The sequence below is a fragment of the Ruditapes philippinarum genome, unplaced genomic scaffold (assembly GCF_026571515.1).
Source record: "Ruditapes philippinarum isolate M1 unplaced genomic scaffold, ASM2657151v2 ctg6163_1_1_1_1, whole genome shotgun sequence".
NCBI classification, from domain to species: Eukaryota; Metazoa; Mollusca; class Bivalvia; order Venerida; family Veneridae; genus Ruditapes; species Ruditapes philippinarum.
This window is the reverse complement of record NW_026860810.1, coordinates 34,938-57,549: the sequence shown is the minus strand read 5'-3', so window position 1 is coordinate 57,549 and position 22,612 is coordinate 34,938. Positions and strand designations below refer to the sequence as shown.

Genomic DNA, 22,612 nt, shown 5'->3' with positions numbered 1-22,612 from the left:
ATCTGAGTTTAGTATAGTAAACCCTTAAAGTGCTGGAACTGACAGCTTTAAGCCTTTGCCACTAGTATAGAGCCAGGCCAGCCTGCACATCCGTGCAGTCTGACCAGGCTCTATACTGTTGGCTAACAAATTTTTAATATTAAAATTGATATTCCTAAAATTAATAATAGACAGTCCCAAAAAGTGAAGTGGGACAAGCCCATTTAAAATATTCAGTATGTTAAGGATTAATCAATTTTAACTTTATATTATTGAAATGTACTTTCTTTCAATAATACAATGATTACTCTTGTGTTTAAATAATTAAAGAAAAAAATGAAAAAGTACATTACCTATTATTGACATTTATTTCTTTAAAGCGATATTAAATCGCATTTATTACTGCGATGAGATGTTCCTATATTTCACAGATTTGAAATTGTTACCTCGATCCATTGGGAAAAGAGTTTAAAACAGTAATAATAAGCGAAGACATTTTGAGAAATCAGGTTTATTTTTAACATTTAAAATTAACTACAGTGGTTTATATTCTGTTACAATCATAAAGTGTCTCTTTTCTTCAGCACTCTTTGCTACGCCACCTCTACATCAGCCTGAAAATATCAACAAATACAATACAGTAGAATCCTTCCTTAAGACCACCCCGGAATTAAGACCACGCCGCTATTAAGACCATTTTTATAAGAACTGAATTGTAATGTTGTTATTTTCTGCTTAAATGCTCTTAGGCATGACACTTCATTTCACTAGGTGTCAAAAACACCTTTTATTATTGGGATATTGTATGAAATAAGGTGAGAAAGTAGATTTTAGAGTGGTTTAATGTTGCTTTAAGCACATTGATTTTGCTATGAATTTATTTCTTATTTGATTGGTGTATTATGTACATCATATAATAATTAATATTGAAATCAGGTCAAATAGAATTTGATATTAAATTGCTTCAGAAATGTTTTCTTCCCATCAGATGTAACATTATAACATACTTGAATATTTGCAGGTTAAGATACATATTGTTTATTTACACAAAATGACTAAAATAGAACATGGTCGTAAAGTGTGTAAGCAATAAGAATACTCACAATTAAGACCACCCCGCAATTAAGATCACTTTGGTCCAGTCCCGATGGTGGTCTTAATTGAGGGTTTTTACTGTACCTATTTTATTTTAAAAGAATTAATAATGTCATCTAGAGCATGTCCAAACAATACATAATATATATTTAAATTGACCTTTTGACGTTAATAAGACGTAGGTGTGACTGAGAAAGACAACACAAAAACTTTATAAAGTCTTGTGGTTTTGTAAACTAACATTGTTATTTTCTAAATATAAACAGTTTATTACATTTATTACTTCTTTAACATAAATATCAGCCTTTTCTTTTTGCCCGTTTTTATAAGATAAGTCAATCAAAGTAACTCGCGTTCTGTACTGACCTACAATCACGGAGCCGCTACCACTTCCACCTGATACAAAACGAATAAAAAGAGTGCATTTATTTATTCTAGAAAAGTAAGAAATTCTTAAGTGTAACTTTAGAGTTGAAACCTTTTTTCAACATGTTCAGTGTCTGAGGAACTTATAAAAAGCCTAACAGCTATATTGCATATCATTTTTGAAAGGGTGCTTTTATTAACATTGCAGACATCTTGTAACCTTAGCAGTGTAGCAATTTTTAACAAGTTTTGTTTTTCATTTTAACGCATTCTAATACAATAATTTTGTTAAAATCGACTGATAAGATTTTAGGTGTGCAAAAAGTTTAACATTCTTTTACTTACATGTGGTCTTTTTACCATAATTTGATGGTCAGATTTTTATACATAAAATGTTACTGGTATTGGGTAATGATAAGGTAGTTGATTATGTTTAGTTTTCATTGGTTCACGATTAAAATAAAAGATAGTTTACTTCTTGGCCGGATGTACAGAGACGGCTTAATCTTATTAGTTTTATTGTATATATATACATACATTACTTTGTAGTATTACTCACTTCATACAATTGACACAAAATTTATGACTTTGATATCGAAATCGTTTATGATAAAAGTGAGATATTCAAAAATCAAGGAAAGTACGGCCAATTACAAAAATAAAACACAGCAAATGTTAATCGAAATAATCTTACCGCCGCATCGTACTCTTAGATGGTAAGGATGATCATATTCGGCATACCACGATCCTTTCTTGAAATGGCATTGTTGTATACTGCTTTCATTACCTGTACATTTTACTAAAGACATCCAGAACGGATCGTGGTGTCGTCCATAGTTACCATCGGTAAGCACTGTACCATGTCCACTACAATGAAGAAAAAATACACACGAGCAAACTATACAATGAATTCAGTCACTGTAAGTATTTTGAAATTTATATCCTTAGTTTATTACTGATATACGTCGACTTGGGCACGAGAGATATTAATGCACTTGAAAAAGCTGCCTTACGCAAAACATCTTTGTAAGTCTTAGTTTGGATGTTTAAGTCATGAGTGAAATGGACTCATTGACTGCATATTTTAATCATTTTTTTGTAACAACCAAATTGTTTTCTTGTTTTCATTTCATCTGTTAGTACTTTACTTATCTGTTCACTTTACAATATGTTGTGAATAAATTTATTCACTTCCTTTTTTGCCTTACTTCCATTTTTACTCCTTCTCACCAAGATGTATCAAGCATCTTTTCTTTGTACCTTGCATCTTCGTAAGGTTGTAAATGGGAGGTATAGACGGTAGCTCCCGTTTATAACTACCGTCCATTAAAATGAACTGGCTTAATCAAACCGACTCTGCAACATTTTCAGTTAAGCAATGTTCAGTGACCTTTTGTTTTTGCATATCATGTTTTCAAAATGCATAATCTTATTTTAAATCGTATAATGTGACTGAATATTTTGTTAACATGTTTAATCTTTAAACAGTATATGTTTATCTAATTTTCGTACCTGAATCCCATCTCTCTACAGACAACCTTGGCAGCATTATCTGTCTCATTATAGGTCATGCCTTGCGTTGCTATGTAACCCCATCTGCCGTTGATAAGGAGTTCAACACGCCCATCAGTTTGGCCTACACCCCCTGTCAGCCGCATTTGAGTCACATTGAATCCTGTTAAAATAATGAACAAACAACTATGTAAGTAAACAATTAAAATGGAAAGATCTATAAATGTTACGTGTCCATTTTTCTATATTAACAAACCAATTTATTATTTTGATAAAAAGATTTACGATTTGAGATTAGGAAAAAATCCAAAACCTGTACAATCATTTACTCAAATACCTTTTTTCTGAACATTATTATTACAGTGCTTTTTGCAAAAATAATAATTTCAGGCCTAGAATTACATAGAAAGGACATTTTTATATCGCCAGACTTAAAAGAGAACATTTTACCGTCCAGACCCACAATCCCTTGTACGAGATTCATTGGCCCTTGAAGTTTGTCGATTTCCGCCATCTTTTTTTACGTAACCAAAAGCTTTTTTGTCTCGATCATTCTTCATTTTATTATTATTCCATCTTATTATAGCATATTTGCAAATTCTTTAATTATAGTCGTATTTAAAAGAAAAAAAGGAGATAATTTCTTTGAAAATTCAAGTAGGCGGAATATGGTTTCGGGAAATCTCACGAAAATGTGAACTTGTGGGATAATTAATCCCTTATACATATTTGAGGTGTATGATGCCATAGCTTCCGCTCCATTTTAATATAGCTCATTGATATTGCGGAAGCCCTAGCCAACAACGTTCGTAAACATTCGGAGTATAATGTGAATTATATCACTAATACTGTTCTTCTCCGAATCGCATCCTTTCGGTCCTTCCGTCAAACTTCGGATAAGAACATCGATGTTCCTAATGGTTCTTCTCCATGCCCTTGTAGATATGTTTCCCAGCGACAATCAAACAAATATAACTTACAGTTTCATAACCTGTAATTCATATTTCACTCTTTTTTACTTGAAAAGTTATGGGACTGAGAATAAACATTGAGAAAGAAAAAAAAATGTCTTTAAAGACAAACAGTTTGTATATACAGATGGTCATTATAAACAACTTCGGAATAATTGTTACATTTACAAACTTACCGAAGCAGTACAGCCATGTTCCTTTCCGGTATGTATGCTGTAACGGTGGCACTTCCCCAAAAGGGCCATGACTGCATTGCATAATGTCTTTCTCGGTGCCATCACAAGCAAGGCGGCCTAACCACGCTTTTCTCCCGTACGTTTGTAACGAGTTGCCCGTAGTGCTGAATCCAACTTTGCTAAAAATGCAGCAAATGAAAGATGCCTAAACTAAGTGACATTTGTCTATCTGTGTTGGGCAAAAAAGCAACAAAAACAAAAAATACAAAAAACGGTCCAGATGTTATTTTCTTCCATATTTTTTCTTAATATTTCATCAGCGTCATATTCTAGAGAGTGACACATACATAGACTGTTTTAGGTAAATAATCAGTATTTTTACGAAAAGTAAAACCGCGAGATTGAATAATCATATATTCATGGGGTTTCAGTTTACGAAAACATAATGCTGTGTTCCTAGTGAACATTTTATATATGTATGGGTTCCTCATCCTATAAAATTGATGGAAGACAGAGAATAAAATCTGGTCCGGGTTTTGTATTGGTTGTCTGCCCTATGTTCCGTAAAAAGTGTACATTCATAGCAGGTACAAATGCTGTTTAAGTCATAAAGAATTTAACCCATTAAATGAATTAAACATTTTGAAAATAACTGAAAATGACAACAACAACAAATATTTTTCGAGTAAAACACGTTAAATTTAGCAAAGAAGTTCCGAAAGTAGCTAAATGGAAAGCACAACCGCCTCGATTTTAAATTTTAAACACACAGTATTTGCTAAAGCGTTTACTTCCCTTGCTCAGTAGAGACGTAACCGTGTGCGAATTGCCACATTTCTTTGTTGACCTTGTTTTTCGTATTTGATGCTTAACGACATACTGTTCGCTACCTATAGACCTGTCACAGTTTAATTATTTCTTAACCAATGTAATGAATCTTAAAAGTTGTTTACTGGGCGCGACTTATGGAGTTTCAGTGTATATTTTACAAGATTCTAAATATAACCAACACAACCTGCGAAAAGGAAATGGTCAACAGTAGTGATATTCCATTTAGTTTGATGACGAAATATAATATACAAATGTTTGCATTTGACACGTTTCAAATCACATCATTCATTTCTTGCCTTTAGTTTAAAACATTTTGTCCTCAGATCAAGACAATGATCATAATTATTACCCGAGATTAAATCTGTCACACAGATAGGAGGACGTTTTGTCGTCAAAAACAAATCCTGGATTTCCAACCATTCCCCAAGATCCGTGGTAAAAAACTTCGACGGGGCCCTCGTCTTTATACTGATTCATTCTTGCCAGTCGAATAGCTAAATTAAAAGAATGTTTTAGAATTGTAATGCTCAATCAAGTCAAGTCGTCAATTCTTTTTCTCTCTTATTTTCATTCATTTCAATCGTATAATACGATAAGTAGAAGTAGAAGATAGAAGATTTTACAACGATGTGTTACTCTCTCCCAATTTTGTATCAGTGTGTATTTCACATCACCGAGCAAATTATATCAATTCAATCACTGAAAATAAGAGTAGAAAATGAGGTATAAAACAAAGTTGTTTTTTGTTGTTGTTTATGTCGTTTCCTTTTCGACTTAAGCCTGCAACATTTTCAATTTTGCCGTGTTTGAGCTTTATTTAGAGCCCCCTGTTTTTCTCTACTTTTAAGGTTAATCATACAAATGTGAAGTTACCTTTGCACGTAACAGATGCCGCAAAAATACATTGAGAGGTCAAATTTTGAGACCGGTCACACTCGGATAGCGAATATTCACAACCAGTACACGACAATTGCTTATTGTATATAGGATAAACACCTGCCTCACTTTTGTCTATACTTATTGCACCACTGAAATATTATAATATACATATTACAACACTGTAATAGTATAATATTCTTATTGCACCACTAAAGTATTATACTACACATATTCTTGCATAAAAACTGTGCAAGAAGGTATACATTAACGTATAAGAAAAACGTGCTTTAACAAATAAATTCTCGTGACACATTTTCGCGAGCACATTTTTTGATATTCATGATTAAAAAAAACCCAGCTTAATGCAATGACGGCCCGGGAGTATTTTTGTTAAATTGATCCAATTATAATGTAAATTTAAAAACAGGGCTAGAACTTTACGTAAAATCAACTCGGCAGCGGAATGGTGAGGAGGAAAGGTATGGGATTTATTTTCTTACTCGTATCCTAAATGATTACACACAACATTTGCAGCATTCATGTCTACACCGTCATAACACAGTGAATACTTGTTACCATCTAACGATGCCTCAATAAGCCCACTATTATTCGTCGGACCACCAGTTATCTGGGCATCTAATGAGAAAAAAGAAATCATTTGTCTGAGTTCTTCTTTCTTTATCTGTATCAGCTTCAATTTAACCTTCTTAAAATGAACTGAAATGCTTCAAAAATAAACCTGCTAGACTAAATAGCTTTGTGCAAAATTATACAAATTAATTATATTTAGAAAGCCAATCCTTGGACTATTCCGTCATTTATTTGTTTCCATGACTGTTTTTAAAATAAAACTTTACCGGGATTTTAGCTAATATAAAAATACTATGTTAATCAGGTGTAAACATTGGTTTGCATATTTACTAGCGTAAGTTGCTAAAATAAAAAGTTATATCATTTACATGTTGGACATTGATATGTTAAAACATATATGTTAATAATGTACTAACCTACACAAAACAACCGTGTACCGTGTCTATAGGCCCAGTCCGTTTTGTTGCTGTAGTAGTCTAGTTTCCATTTGTTAGGAAAATGACATTGATCTAAAACAGTTTCTTGACCGTGACACTCTAAACCGTATGTCCATACCACTCCACCATAGTTGTCAATAGAAGTCCATCCGGAACTGTATCCAAAATCGCTGTGGAAATTGAGTACATTTCATAAGTTGGTGCTTGATGAACTAAATGGCAAATACTGCACCAGATGCGCAGCCTTATGCAAATTTATTTCCTAAACGAGCTCGACACTTAGTAAAAGGTGGTCCAATATACTTCGTTTTTAATAATATTAAACGAATTGAATAAGAGCACAAAAAGAAACATTCTAGCCCTCACTAAACATTTTCACAGGAAATTTCTTGCTCAAAAACGAAGAATTGGTTATAGACGTCTAAGGTTAGTCGATGATAACGCACATATAAAATATTATTAGTTTTGCTTTTCTGTATATCTGATAAATTTTCTGTCATAAAATATTGAAACGAACTTGACCAATTGTGTGACCCAGACATATTTTACAAAGTAAGCAGCGTTACCTTGGTGCTTTAGTTCGAGATTCGGCTTTTATCTCATAGAACGTGACACACTTTATCTGCTATGCGCTAATTTCAAGGCAATATGACACGGAAGTAAATATATCAGGCCTGCCAAATAGCAATAACAGTAATTTATAATAATCAATTAGTATTATTTGTGTTATTAAACAGACTTGTTGCTTTAACGGTCGTATGATTTAAATAATTTCTTTTGAATTCGATTTACTATGAAATAATTTGATCAATTTACTTTCGTTTCGGTAATAAATTTACGTTACTTTCGGTGTTACTTTAGCACAATACTTTTGTTATGTTCTCGACCCTGCATTACGGCATATACACGGTGGTATATTGGTCATGTGTTGAACATTGTGTAGCTGAATCAATTGACATAATGATCATTTCATTATTGAATTACGTAAGACGATAAATCCAACTAAATGTTTTTTGTTCTATTTTAGACATGCACTGAATTCGAGGTGTCAATTTATGTTTGTTATATATGTTCTAATTGCCAAACTGCAGAATAGATTTTATTTATATTTAATGAGACTAAACAAAGAAACATAATATAATTCATATGTTTGCTTTAATGTAAACTACCTTAAACCTAATGTCTTGCACAGCAAAGCAGACGTCTCGTCTGAAAATCTGTAAGCAGGACTGCCAATAAGTCCCCACGTGTTCTCGTGATATACTTCTACAAAACCTTCATTTCCTCGTGCATTAACAGGCCATAATCGTACTTCAAGACCTGTTGCAAATAAAGAGTAATACAAACATACAGTAATTGTGGAATTATGAGTACGGTTGACCAAATGAATTCTAATGATGCGAGACTTAAATATATATTAAGCATTTTGTAGCCTATTTAGTGTAAAAAAAACAGTAAAAAATATATCCGCGAGATTTTCTAAAATATCAAAATTACAATTTAAATCCTGTGAAAGACCCCAAAACCCATTGCTTGCATATTCCAAATTTCAAAACAATTTCTTCAGATATGAAAATCGAAATAAGAAAAAAACTTTGTATTCCGTTTTCCCGCGAACATACAAAAACCTTCTGTATCACCTATTCTCACTTATTTCTTTCAACAAAGTCATTTTATCTGTATGTTAAGATCGTACAATTGGCACAACAAAAATAGTAAATAAACGATTCTTTACATATATCAAAAATGATAAATCATAAAAAATAGAACATACCTGATATGTAGGCAAAATTAACCAAAATGATATATATAATATAACACAGTACCATTTTAACAAATGTAATTTTATATCGACTTTAACTCAAGTGTAATGAGGACAAATATAACTGTCAACTGTGCTCAGTGACCAGCTATTTATTAACATTATCTTATCAAAGAAGACTTAAAAAGTCATTCAATACAAGGTTTCTCATTAGATCTAGATTGACTACTGATAAGAATAGGTGGTAAATATTTTAGCTTAGCATTCAAGGTCAGAAATAACCTACGATGCTTATCAAACCTATTGCTTTCTTGGTCTCTTAACAGACGCTTTTAACAAACGCTTGATGAAATATACCTCTTGACTAATATTTCATGAACTCAGAAAACGGGCATTTTTTTCTCACTCGGCAGGCAAATCTGTAATATTGTAATAATAAAAGAAATTATCTTAAGTAATTTTATTATGATTAACTGTTGTATCTTGTCTTTGAAGAACACTGATTATCAATGTAAATGTCAGTTGTTATGACATTAGATTGGGATTTTCATATTACTAATATGCCAACATTAAAGAAACCCTTGTAAATATATCTGTTGTGTATAATCTTGTCACAAGACGCATTGACATAAATACTGAACGTCGGAATTTTAAAAATGCCGCTCTAGATTTGGATGAAGATATTTGAAGAGTTGCGTATGTGGATCATAAACAACTTGAATGCGTTCATTGTTTGGGTAGGTTCAGGTTTTTAAAGCTTGTACATATTCTGTCAAAAGATGTGCATCACACACCTTTGCTACTTATACAAAATGTGTAAAAGGTCTACAAGAATAAAAAGTAGCAAGTAGTACAGTAGTGAATTACCCATTTCAGCCACCTGACCCGAGTCCCCGTTTATACTTCTCTACATTGACAAAGTTCATAAAACTACTCTCTAAAGTCCAGAAATACATTTCATCAAATAATTGTTTCGTACGCTTGTGGATAAAATGTCAAATTCAAATTACATAATAACAATTACCCGTGAATTTTCTTACCTTGAACCGGTGCAGCTTTAAGTAAAGTTCATATTTTGCAAGGATATCGTTTACAAATGTGAAGAGTCAACTATGTTACATAATATTGCAGTATACTACAGATTTAAACTTTTCGCCATAACGAACATGCGAAAACTGAACATTAAGCATGTACTAATTACTTTTCGCGGTATATTTCAAAGGTGGCAAATAGAAGTTTTCACACGACAAATGTCACGCTAATTTCAAACTTTCGACCCACAAGCTGTCATGCAATGTATCTCGGGTGAGTGGAGTGACCAAAAGCCAAAAAAAAAAACACTTTTCAAATTTGTATAGAGAACTTTTTTTCTCAGCGTTTGTTTTTATCTACAAACCAAAAACTGTGCATATCCATATCGGCACCTTCTTTACGAAATCTACTAAATCTGTACCCTCTTTGCCCGTGCACAGGTCACTCTCTATATCGGTACCCTCTTTACGAAATCTACGTCACTCTCTGCCGAGAGCAAATCGAAAGACAGACACCAATCCATTTATTTTAGACCACAAAACATATCTTCTTTTAAAATTCGAATGACCATTCAATGGATTGTCTCTGTCGGCAGAGAGTGACGTAGATTTCGCAAACAGGGTACCGGTATGGACATTCACTGTGAAGAAATATTTTATCTGTGTGCCACGTACACCTTGCTAATGACTGTTAAGTGGAGCAATTAAAAATATTTGTTTCCATGATTTGCACCATGTGTATTCAGTAACGCAGGAATTTTACAAATAACGCACGAATTGACTTCATGCGAAAAACAACGGTATTAAAATTTAATTATTTATGTAAAGGTTATAGTTCTTATATAAGAATTATGTACAAATTAAGCGTAATGGAGCGTTAACCGGTTTATAGTTCACTCCGCCAATTTTTGTCGATCCGTTTCGTATGCGCCATGCCCAAAACACGATGTTGGCAGTCATTAAAATTTAGGTCGACCATGTAAACGTGTGACTATTGGCTAATACCTGCAAATACACTAACGGACGATTACATTAGACTGAACAGGCTGAAAAGCTTAACATGTATACTTTTCGGGTCACAAGGTGTACATAAGAAACCTCGGCCGGTCATTGCGGACGTATTAAATTTTATTCGAACAGGAGGAGATAATGAATTCTTTCAGGATTTACTCTCAGAGGAAGAAAATAAAATTTCATTGACGCAGTTACTGATGGTGAACACGCAACAGCTCCTGAATTACGAAAAATGTACACTTTCAGTTTTTTTTCAGGCTCATTGGTGCTTTTAATTGTGTAGGGCTAGGGCTTTTTGTTATATGCGACGGCCGCTCTTCGTAAAGACAGACATCTATGTAATATCAGTCGTTAAATATCAGTCGGTCTTGCAGCCAAACTAATCTACGTGTACCTTTATATTATTCTGTGTTTTGTGCAGAAATCATTCTTGCATCAAAGTAAAAACTAGGTGTCTGAGTTCGATGTTTAAATTCATTGTTGCTGTATTTGTTTTTGAAGAAGACTACAACGCTAAAATGAAGCTTAAATCTTATAAACAGACTCAATTAAGCATATTATACAATATTCATATAATATTGAGGTTTCCATTGCTTTAAAGGAATGATTTAGTTATCTAGTATTTGTAGATTTATTTATTTTAGTGCGCCAACATACATTAGTTACATTATACAAAACAAATTGATCAACTAATGATTAAAATGTCAGCTGTCTATGAAATATATTAACTGTTTTAGAATACATTAAATTTTAATAAAATTAAATATATACATTACTTGTGTCGATTATTTTGTTTCATTTTTTTGTACCCAAAACGTTTTGTTGATATTATTTTACCTTATGCTTTCCAGTAAGAAAACCTTCCGTAATTACATACTTAAATAATTATTTATAATAAAAAATGCCATTCAGCCAACAATTACTTTTATGGTGTGCACATATTTCTTTTTCCGAAAGTTACAAAGACAAGGAAGTTTATGTTAGTATATGTATTGTTTAAACTGAAAACGAAGGTATCATATAGGTCATTTAAATACATGTACCTACTGATGCCATTCTTCACAATAGTTTTCACATTCTGTGAAGTCTGTTATATTTGTCTAAAGACATTGAAATAGTCGTACTGAGGTGTGTAAAAATAGTGACAGATAGTCCGCCGGTCTGTACTTCTGTGCTATGATTAAAGGGCAGAAGTCGTTCTAGCTTTCTTTTGCTTTTTTTGTTTTTAAAGGCTACCGCGCTAAAAAGGAGATGAAACATAACGAAACATTGTGTACAGATCTAACTCTATGGTAACTTTTTCTGAAACAATGGGGTTAAAATTTAAAGATGCTAATTCAGAGCCAAATTTTGCTGATTTCGGGGCATATTTTAATGTTTCATACTTTTTGTAAAATGTTTTCTTGTTTTTTGACCGGTGGTCAACTGTCCCTTTTGGACACTTTCAATAAATGTCACCCTTCCTTGTTTGATCTATGTTTTTTTATATATTTTCATATATTTGAGCATAAGTAGAGGGTCATTTGCTATAGATAGTAATGTACTTGATAAAGGACTTGAGACAAGTTCAGCCACCGCAGTAATAGCATTTCCGAGGCTTAATAGGCCCTTTTGAATAAACCATAGCTAAAACAAACGTGTGTAGTGTACCGTTGATAGGTAAACACAGCTTGGTTGTGGTGTTAATAGTTTTCACTCAGGATCACGGCAGTAAACCACATTGAATTTACCGGAGCTCAGTTCAGCAACCGCAGGCTGTCAAGCAGTTCACTAGTACTAGTTGCCTTCATTTTCTCAACGAACTGATACCTTCTTTTCATGCCAGAGCAGAGGTACAGTCAGTGCCAATGATTGTAGAAAGGATTTCATGATCAAACTCAACGAAAGGGACAAAGCCCGGGTCGCCCGATTCACACACGTATTGAGCTCACAGGACGGCTCCATCTTGAGATGGCAATCGTGGACCCGTTTTATGTCTTTAACTGATAGACTCAGTAATATCCTGTCCGTGATATTCGTTCAACAAAATTATTTGAACCGCATTTGAAATATCTCACTTTTTTCCGGAAGGACCAAGTAACCACAAGCAAAGACATTTTATTATATCAGGTTTATTTTTAACGTTAAAAATTAACTACAACGATTAAAATTCTTTTAAAAGCGTAAAGTGTCTCTTTTGTTTAGCACTCTTTGCTATGCCAGCTATACATCAACCTAAAAATATAAATGAATTAATGACTATTTTCTTTTTAAAATAACTATCTGGATCATGTCCTAACATATAAAAGTACATTTTCTATTTGACGCCAAAAAATAAAAGTAATGGTTAGTACCAGTTTCGTACACTAACATTTACATTTTCTAAAAACAAATACATGTATTGATTACATTTTCAACATCTTTAAATGAATATTAGCAAATATCTGTTCAACATTAGAGAAAATAAATAAATAATAGTTAATTAAGTTGTGTACTGACCTATAATCGGGGAACCCAGTCCGCTTCCACTTCCACCTGATGACAAATAATAAAAAAATCGTTTATTCATCATAAAAGCATGAAATCTTAATCTGTCACTTCCTTGAGCATATGTATCTAGCTAGTATTTGTAGTAAAATGTGTTAAAAAAAGAACATGACATCATATCCAAAATGTCTGTTCTTACAATTCTGCAGAAATCTTAAAACTTAAAGGCAAAAAAGCAAACTTTAAACATGTTTTTTTCTTTTATTAAACGCTTTTTATCAAAATAATAAGATTTAGGTGTAAATTAAACCTTTTCTTTTTCATTTTGTTTGTTCATTGTTGGTTCAGTGTTTGATTGTAAGATTTGATTAGATGACGAAATGCTAGCACTTGATTCTGTTAGGTTGATCACAATAAAAATATATTTAATTATGTTTTGACATTAATTAAAGAGTATTTCGGTTGTTTTTGAGACATTGAAATTAATCATTTTGCAATCTTACTTCCTCTCTACAGCTGGTTTTTAACTTTAAGGACTTTGATATCAAACCTTTTACAATGAAAAAGACAGGATTGTCAAAGACTGACAAGTCCAGTTGTAACATGATTGTCCCATACTTTGTACAAAATGGCCCATCATTTTCAGAACCAACTGGACCCAGGGTCCAGCACTTTCAAATAAATTCTCAGCAGATCTCTTGGATTAATTATATAAAATCTTACCACTGCATCGCACTCTAAGATAGAAGGGGACATCATACACAGCATATGTCGCCCCTTTGTTATAGTGGCACTGCAGTATACTGCTTTCATTGCCTGTGCATTTTAATAAAGACATCCAAAACAGATCATGATGTCGCCCATAGTTACCACCGGAAAGCACTGCACCATGGCCACTACAATGAAAGAACTAAACTATGAATTAAATAACTTTGAGTCTTTTTTAAGGATTTAGTTTCTTTGTATATGTACTGATATATCTCGACTCGGGTACATTCAAAATGGCTTTCTAATTTTAGGCATGGTCTGGATAACATGATCTAATGGATGTTTGAATCGTGAGTGAAGAAAATGAGGATAAAGATCAGCATGACAAGGCGGCGTTCATAGAACGCAGCTCCCTACACAATCCAGCCATAGCAACAGGGCAAACAGAAGAATCAGAACTGAAAACAGACACAAGAGCGGGAAAGTAGGGAATGTACGTGTAATAAGTAAATATGAAGTCGACTCGTTAAATGTACAATTTAGTCAATTTGTTATAACAAACCATCGTATTCTTATGTACATTTCATCTTAAACTACTTTAAACTTTACATATTAAAACATTTTGTGCATCAATTATCTTTCATATGCGTTGAGGGTTGGTGGGTAGCCAGTAGCTTACATTCACCTCTACTGTCCGTCATGAACATCAATTGACTCAATCAAACCGTCCCTGTGACATTTTCAGTTTTGCCATGTTTTACTTCTTTCTACGATTATACTCCGCATAATTTTATAGCGTTACTTAATGTGCTCCATGCATCTCAATAAAAACGTTACATCTATAGCTACAATTTTTTTATCTAATTTTCGTACCTGAATCCCATCTCTTTACAGATAACCTTAGCAGCATTATCTGTATCATTATGGGTCATCCCTTGCGTTGCTATGTAACCCCATCTGCCGTTGATAAGGAGCTCGACACCCCCTTCATGTTGGTCTATACCCCCAGTCAGCCGCATCTGAGTCACATTGAATCCTGTCAAAATGAATATATTTACAACCATGGCAAAAAAGTAATTAAAATATAAAATCGTGATAACTGTAATATGTACATCTTATATCATTTTAACCAAACCATTTACCATTTAAGGGAATTTTCAAAATATGTAGCGATCAGTCCAGTCCATGATTAGACGACACGGTCGCATCCCTAAAGAACTCCCAAAACAACATAATTGAAAATGTTGCAGACTCGGTTTGATTGAGCCTGTTCATTGAAGGTACTGGAAAGTGCAAGTTACCGTCCTTGCCCCCTTGTTGTCGCCACCAGTACATTAAGGATCGTACAAAAGATATATTGTCATTTGCTTAAAAGTTCCTTTTATTCTAGACTTTGTATTTTATAGGAAAACGTTTAAATTCAAAATGTTTAAATCCTAGAATAATACACAATATTCTATTTCTAATACTTCTCTAAAAAGCAGAAATAAGTATTTTAGATGGACATCAAAGTACTGATTGAGGTGGCGAGTCTTTCTAAAGTGTGCCCGTTATGCAATGATAGCAACGTTTTGTTAACAATCGAAGAATGTTTGGTAGAAAGTGATGAAAATTGTACATACAATGGATTATATACGTGCTCATCCATAACGTTTTGGGGATATGTTTCCCGGCGATTTTACAATATTTATACATGTAATATATTGATGTAGATTAAGAAAACTGTTACGAATACTTTATTCTCTTTTACTAAAAAAAAATGATGCCGAGTTGCCATAAAATGGAAGAATGTCAATTTAGACAACCTGTTTATATACAGATGATCGTTTTATACAGGTTCGGCAATATTTATATCTATAATTTGTGTCATTTACAAACCCACCAAAGCAGTACAACCACGTTCCTCGCCTGTATGTATGTAGTAACGGTGGCACTGCTGAGAAACTAGAATGCTTACATTGCATTACGTCTTTCTCGTCACCTTCACAAGAAATGAGACCTAGCCACGCCTTCCTCGCATACGTTTGCAACGAGTTCCCCGTAGTACTGAATCCAGCTTTGCTAAAAATGCAACCAAAGTATACACAAATCAGGTATCTGCATTTATTGTCATAAAATTTTGAAAATAACTGCAAATGACAACAACAAATGGTAACCCATAAAATAAAGCAGGAATTTCCGGTTGAAGGTGAATTGAACCAAGTGCTTTTTTGAAATTGTCTTTTCAGTTCATCAGTTTTAATGGAATATGATTATATTATAGTCATAATTAAACTCCTCGAAGCGGCGTCCTACAAAAGTCAGTCAACACAGCAAAGTGTGACGTAACCGGAGGGAAGAACGGAAAACTACTAGTTGGTCAGTCAAATAATGTTAACTTTTGCGAAAAGAACGCGGCCTTTAACAGTTTAAAATTGACAGGATGTGACGACATACATAACATACTACAAAAGAATTATAACAGTGAACTGTTAAGTCATAATTCGTTTAAATTATTGAAGAAATAAAATAATAACAATAATTTATTTTCTCAGAATCGATGCAAAATTGCTGCATTTCACACTTTTTGACAATGACATCATATATTTCTAGCTTTTGCTGTATAACATTTTGTCCTCAGATCTGCACAATGATAATACTAATTACCCGAGATTAAATCTGTCACATAGAAAGGAGGATGTTTTGTCGTCAAAAGTGAATCCTGGATCTCCAACCATTCCCCAAGATCCGTCGTGAAATACTTCGACGGGGCCTTCGTCTTTATACCGATTCATTTTTGCCATTCGAATAGCTAAATTAAAAGAAAATGTTATTAAACTGATCAGTCGAATCAAGTCGGCAGTTGCTTGTCGGCAGTTGGTTTTCTTCCTCTTTTATTTTCATAGTTTTCAATGGTATATTTAGGGTAGAAACACTTGCAGTGATACAAAGTGATGTGTGGCGCCAGAAATGTATGTGGCCTGTACTTAATGAAGGTCAAGCACCTAACACAGTTTTTGCTGATCATGGACGTGTCACCAGTCATGAACTAAAAGAGTTAAGTTTGAAGCACAAAGTGGTGATTACAGCGGTCAATGACCACCTTACTAAACCACTGATATCAGCGATAATTTATCATCACCAAGCAAGTTATATAATTAAATCACTTAGGTTTAATTGTAGAAAATTGGGTGTCAAACACTATTTTCTTTTGATGTTTCTGTCGTTGGTGGTTTGTTTTTGATTTACAGATAGTAAAGTCAGATTACCTTTGCAAGTGACAGAAGCTGCAAACAGACACTTAGAGGTCAAATTTTGAGACCGGTCACACTCGGACAACGAATATTCACAGCCAGTACACGACAATTGTTTACTGTATATAGGATTAACACCTGCCTCACTTTTGTCTATACTTATTGCACCACTGAAATATTATGAAATACATAATACACAACTGAAAAAGTAATTTACACTTATGGCATCACTTAAATAGTATAATACACTAATTGCATCATTGAAATAGTATAATATACTTATTGCATCCCTGAAATAGTAACATTTGTTTATTACATCATTGAAATAGTATAAAATACTTATTGCATCACTAAAATAGTATAATATACTTATTGCATCACTAAAATAGTATAATATACTTATTGCATCACTAAAATAGTATAATATACTTATTGCATCACTAAAATAGTATAATATACTTATTGCATCATTGGATTAGTATAATATACTTATTGCATCACTAAAATAGTATAATATACTTATTGTATCACTTAAGTAGTATAATATACTTATTGCATCATTGGATTAGTATAATATACTTATTGCATCACTGAAATAGTATAATATACCTATTTATATATGTGCATGTACTTTGTACAGCCAAGCATGCCGACTGCTTTGATGTACCGAGTATTGTTCGGGTATTTTTTCAAATAAAGGAATCTTTATCGATACCAAACGGAGCGCTGCGTTTCGGGAATCATCCCGAGTGGGGGAAAATGATGAAGGTGAGAGGGTTTAAGTTCTTACTCGTATCCTAAGTGGTTACACACAACATTTGCAGCATTCATGTCTAAGCTGTCATAACACAGGGAGTACGTGTTACCATCTAACGATGCTTCTATAAGCCCACTGTTTTGTGTTGGACCACCAGTTATCTGGGCATCTGATTAAAATGTAACATATTTTAATGTTTTATTTTCTTTCTATAACATTAGGTTTATATTTAACTTCATAAATGAACTGAAATGCTACAAAACAAAAATGAACCTTCTAGACAACAATTGATTTGTCCAATATAAACAAATTGAATATAATTGATAAGAAACTAAATCCTTGGACTATTCTACGATTTGTTTGTTCTCTAACTGTGTTCTTCAAATATGCCTTACGTAAGATCTTACGATAAAAAATTCAAATAATTAATATGTAAGTCAAATGTACACAATAGTTTGAAAATTTGATAATGCAAGTAATTTTAATACAAGGTTATCTTTTGTCGACAAACTTTAGTGACGACAAACTTTGTTGTTGGACATTGATATGATGAGATATATATATATGTAATTATGTACTAACCTACGCAAAACAACCTTGTACCGTGTCTATAGGCCCAGTCAGTTTTGTTAGTGTAGTAGTCTTGTTTCCATTTGTAAGGAAAATGGCATTGATCTATCACAGACTCGTGACCATCACACACTAGATTGTTTGTCCATACAACCCCATCATAGTTGTCTATGGGAGTCCATCCGGAGCTATATCCAAAGTCGCTGTAAAATTGCATGCATTTCATATACTTTTTCTGGCTTAGGATCATATCAAAAGTAATAGCACATTAGTCATATGTTAAGTAATAGAAAGAGCACCGAAACACGAGGCTATCTGATTTGTACGAGGGGGTGTAGCCCCCGAGTATTAATCATATTGCCGAGTGTTTTGATGTTCTTTCTCTTTTGTATCATAGTCAAACATAAAAACATGGTCCCTGTTGTCACAATATGAAACCCCGGCAACCAATGAAAGAACATCTGAATATGATATTTCTGTCGCTTTCCCTTTCTCTGCCGTCTCAATATTTTAACCTCAGCAAAAATGAGCAAATCAATGGACATGCTCTGGAGTATGGGTAACTTATACCTGCACTCCAGTTAACGGACTGTGCATGTATATGTATACGATTTAACTGTGACACATTTTCAACAGAAGGTTCCCAAACTATGATACAAACTATATGTTAAGCTTGCATAACTGAATCAGGTACACCTCTTGTAACTGAGGTGTTGCCTTTTAGATGCGACTAAATGGGTTCGAATTACTGGAGTATATGCATGTCTTAGCTTCAGCAGATGAGGTGGTTTTGACCCATAGTGTTGCTTTAAGTTTGTAACACCCGAGGCTAGCCACAATCATCCTTCCTGTTTCAGCGCCATGTGACCTATATTATGTTGGTTCTCCATAAAACCTAAAAAATACTGAATCAGGTGCCTCAACTATTTATTTTACCTTCTGTAATTACTGATAAGGCCTTTTCTGTTTAAATTCAATCTCGCACATACTATATATTTCTTCCTGCGACCAAACTAAAGCACATATCAAATATTTCGTCCAGACATAACGAAAAAATAAAATACTGTCCACATCTGCGGTAAAATATACTAGGGATGATCAAGTATTACCCGGAATTTGTATATAATTCTGATAAATTTAATCATTTATTGATTAATTTATACCTTCGAACAGTTTGATGTTTCTTAGGGCGCCAAAACGCTACAGTGGTGCACCTCAAAAATGCGACTGAGCGGTAAAGCAAAACGCTTTAAAGAAAATTGGATTTCATCAAAGATTTTCCGGAGCTTGGTGTAAAAATCGAAAAACCTGATACTTAATTTCAAGTCATTTAAACTTACGATACTTCAATGTAACAGGTTTTTTTTTTGCCTTGTTCTCTTTCTTCTTTTTTTCGAAAACGGCGTCATTAAAGCGTTTTAAAAATATGGACACGTGTTATAAGACATCAATCTAATATTGCGTACAGCGGCGAATACTTTGGAAGATTTTGGTATGTTTTTTATCACCGTTTATGACGTTGCGAAAACGTTCAGTCTGTGCCGTATGCACATTGCTATTTTGCTGGCGACAATATTGTGTTAATAAAAGATATTGAATTATAGCTTAATTCCAGGTAAGTATTTATCATTCTCGTAAAATACCTTAACCCCAAAGTCTTGCAAAGTAACGCAGACGTGACGTCTGTAAATCTGTAAGAAGGGCTGCCAATAAGTCCCCACGTGTTATCGTGATATACTTCGACAAAACCTTCATTTCCTCGTGCATTTACTGGCCATAACCGTATTTCAATGCCTGTTTAAAAAGACAACATTTTAAATAGCATAAAACTTATAAAAAATGCAATTATAAGTACAGTCGATACAATTTAATTTTAGAATGAATCTTTTATCTAAGCATGGTAGTAAATTGTGACAAAAATAAAATATTTTTCGAAGCCTTGCAAATTAAACGAACGAATAAAGTCCTGTGATTCCCCCACTCCAACAAAAATATTACAATTTTACAATATTACAAAAATTTAATTAAAAACGAAAAATAGAAAACCGATGTTTCCCGTTTTAGCTCGAAGGAAATCAAATTTGTCTCAAAACATCTTTTGTCTATAACTTATAACGACAATGCTCACTGGGACGTTCTATTTTAACAAGTGAAACTGTTAGTGTTTTTCAGCATATAACAAGGCTTCAAAGGTTCTTTTAGCCGCAGAATATACGTTTCTTTATAAGATATGATCAAAAATATAGAAAAATAGACATACCTGATAAGTAGCCGAAGTTAATCAAACTTATACCTAGAATGAAATACAGTCTCATCTTAACAAGTAAAGTGTTAAGTGTATACTAACTGTAACTCAAATTAAATGAAGATTATATGTATATATATTATACGAGTATAATACAAATTTCAGATGTGCTCAGTAACGTAGCTATTTATTAACATTAGGTTATCAAAGTCTTAAAATGTCATTAAATATTTAAAGAGACCTAGATGAACTCCGATAACATTAGCATATCATGGCGATATCCATATACTTAGTTCAAGCTTAGAACAATAACTTATGGTCTTGACCAACCCTTTTGATGTCTTTAATTTTTCACAGACACCTTAATTAAACTTTGTGAACATAGAAAACAAAAACAAAAAGATTGGAAATTTCGGCAATCTGTAATTATAAAAAGAAATTAACTTATTAAATATTTTAATATGTTTTACTGATTAAGACGCATTACCATCAAATTCCAAGTCAATCGTTTATGACAATAGCATATTCAGATTAAAAATTGGGCGGGGAATTAAGATCCATCATGGTAAATGTACGTTCTTCACAATTATGTGTATATTCTTATCACAGGTCATATTGGTAAATTAACGGAACGTTGAAGCTTTATTAAATGCTGTCCCAGATCAAGGACAACCTAATGCGCATTGTGTTTACATTTTCAAGGTTAATAAAACCAGAAGTACATTTTATCAAATAATTGTTTCGTGCACTAGTGAAAAAAAAGCCAAATTATATATAATATTTGCCGGTGATTCAACAGTATTGAAGTAGGAATATTGGAGCCACTCGACAAGAAAAAAATAGATATTAACAAAGAACACCATTAACATGCACATACAACAACAATGTCGTCCCAGACGATCCTCAATGATCGAAATTATAACATCTTTGATACAGGTGATGTTGATGAGCCTTTTTCTGGCTTCTTCTAAAAAATTGTAGTCCTGAGTCCCTCTTACTTCTTATCATGTTTTACGTTCAAGGAATGTAAGTCAAGAAGTATATTTCTATAAGCTTACTTTTACTACGCTTGTGAAAATATATATATGATCATTTTTTGTGAAAGCACCGTTCACAAATGAAAACAAAACGGTATTCTAAATTAAGTAAACATTATATAAAAAGTTGCAGTATAAAGATTATGAAATTCATGTATTGCCATAGGCAGCGGTTTTAAGAATTGTGTATTTTTAGCAAATAACTTTTTTTTCTTTCAGCAGTTACATTGTGTGTTTTATATGTATTGTTTTATTTTAACATGTTGTAATTCCTCAAATGATGTCATAGTGAAATAAAAAATTCTATCCGATTTTTAATTAATGATATAATTGATAGTTTGTTGTTTAACCCACCACAAAACGGATACGTATCTTTAGCCGCAGTAATGAGTTATTTATCTATTTGAATACATGTAATTTATGACAATTACGACCTATGTTTATAAAAATAATGTTAATGAATAGTGTTGTTTTTGAGCGCATTTGAAAATTTAATTTCATCTTTTTACTTTTATACTTTACATTAATTGAAATGAGAGTGTGCTATACATATAAATCTTTAAAATAAACAATAAAAGATAAGAGAAATATTAGAGATCTTACTACGAGGGTTATCTAAATATTTCTATTTCCTTATGAGCACCCGTTAATCTATGCAAAAAACCCTGCTGACCCTGAATTGCGTGACAAATGAAAATAAAACTGTTTCTTTAAATAACGTCCAAATTGATTTGTAAAATAATAATGTTACTTCAGTTTCAAATACATGCCTGTTACAAGTAGCACGGGCATTAAAAAGTAAGCTATATCAAATTATATTTCTATTACTGAAACAGATTTAAAGAAGGTATTTCATGAGTTGTGTGATACATTAAAGATCCTGTATGTTTTGTGATCTTCTCACTTCCCCTCGGAGCGTGCACGTCGCTGAGAAGGCACAGGGCACCGGCAG

At 33.0% G+C, this 22,612-nt stretch overlaps 2 protein-coding genes across 2 annotated transcripts; both read right to left on the bottom strand.

The window, feature by feature from the left end:
* Positions 1 to 473: 473 nt before the first annotated feature.
* LOC132713452 (neurotrypsin-like) lies at positions 474 to 8,713 on the bottom strand. The gene is made up of 11 exons (XM_060696062.1): positions 8,612 to 8,713; positions 8,007 to 8,157; positions 6,817 to 7,007; positions 6,310 to 6,445; positions 5,804 to 5,958; positions 5,280 to 5,424; positions 4,100 to 4,278; positions 2,953 to 3,115; positions 2,135 to 2,307; positions 1,441 to 1,470; positions 474 to 593 (listed from the first exon to the last, which is right to left on the bottom strand). The coding sequence occupies exons 1-11, from the start codon at positions 8,664 to 8,666 to the stop codon at positions 589 to 591; spliced, it is 1,383 nt and encodes a 460-aa protein (XP_060552045.1). The 5' UTR covers positions 8,667 to 8,713; the 3' UTR covers positions 474 to 588.
* Positions 8,714 to 12,739: 4,026 nt separating this feature from the next.
* LOC132713451 (scavenger receptor cysteine-rich domain superfamily protein-like) lies at positions 12,740 to 20,789 on the bottom strand. Its single transcript, XM_060696061.1, has 11 exons — positions 20,639 to 20,789; positions 20,022 to 20,172; positions 18,391 to 18,581; positions 17,842 to 17,977; positions 17,067 to 17,221; positions 16,465 to 16,609; positions 15,701 to 15,879; positions 14,692 to 14,854; positions 13,834 to 14,006; positions 13,123 to 13,158; positions 12,740 to 12,858 (listed from the first exon to the last, which is right to left on the bottom strand). The coding sequence occupies exons 1-11, from the start codon at positions 20,691 to 20,693 to the stop codon at positions 12,854 to 12,856; spliced, it is 1,389 nt and encodes a 462-aa protein (XP_060552044.1). The 5' UTR covers positions 20,694 to 20,789; the 3' UTR covers positions 12,740 to 12,853.
* Between the last annotated feature and the right edge of the window lie 1,823 nt (positions 20,790 to 22,612).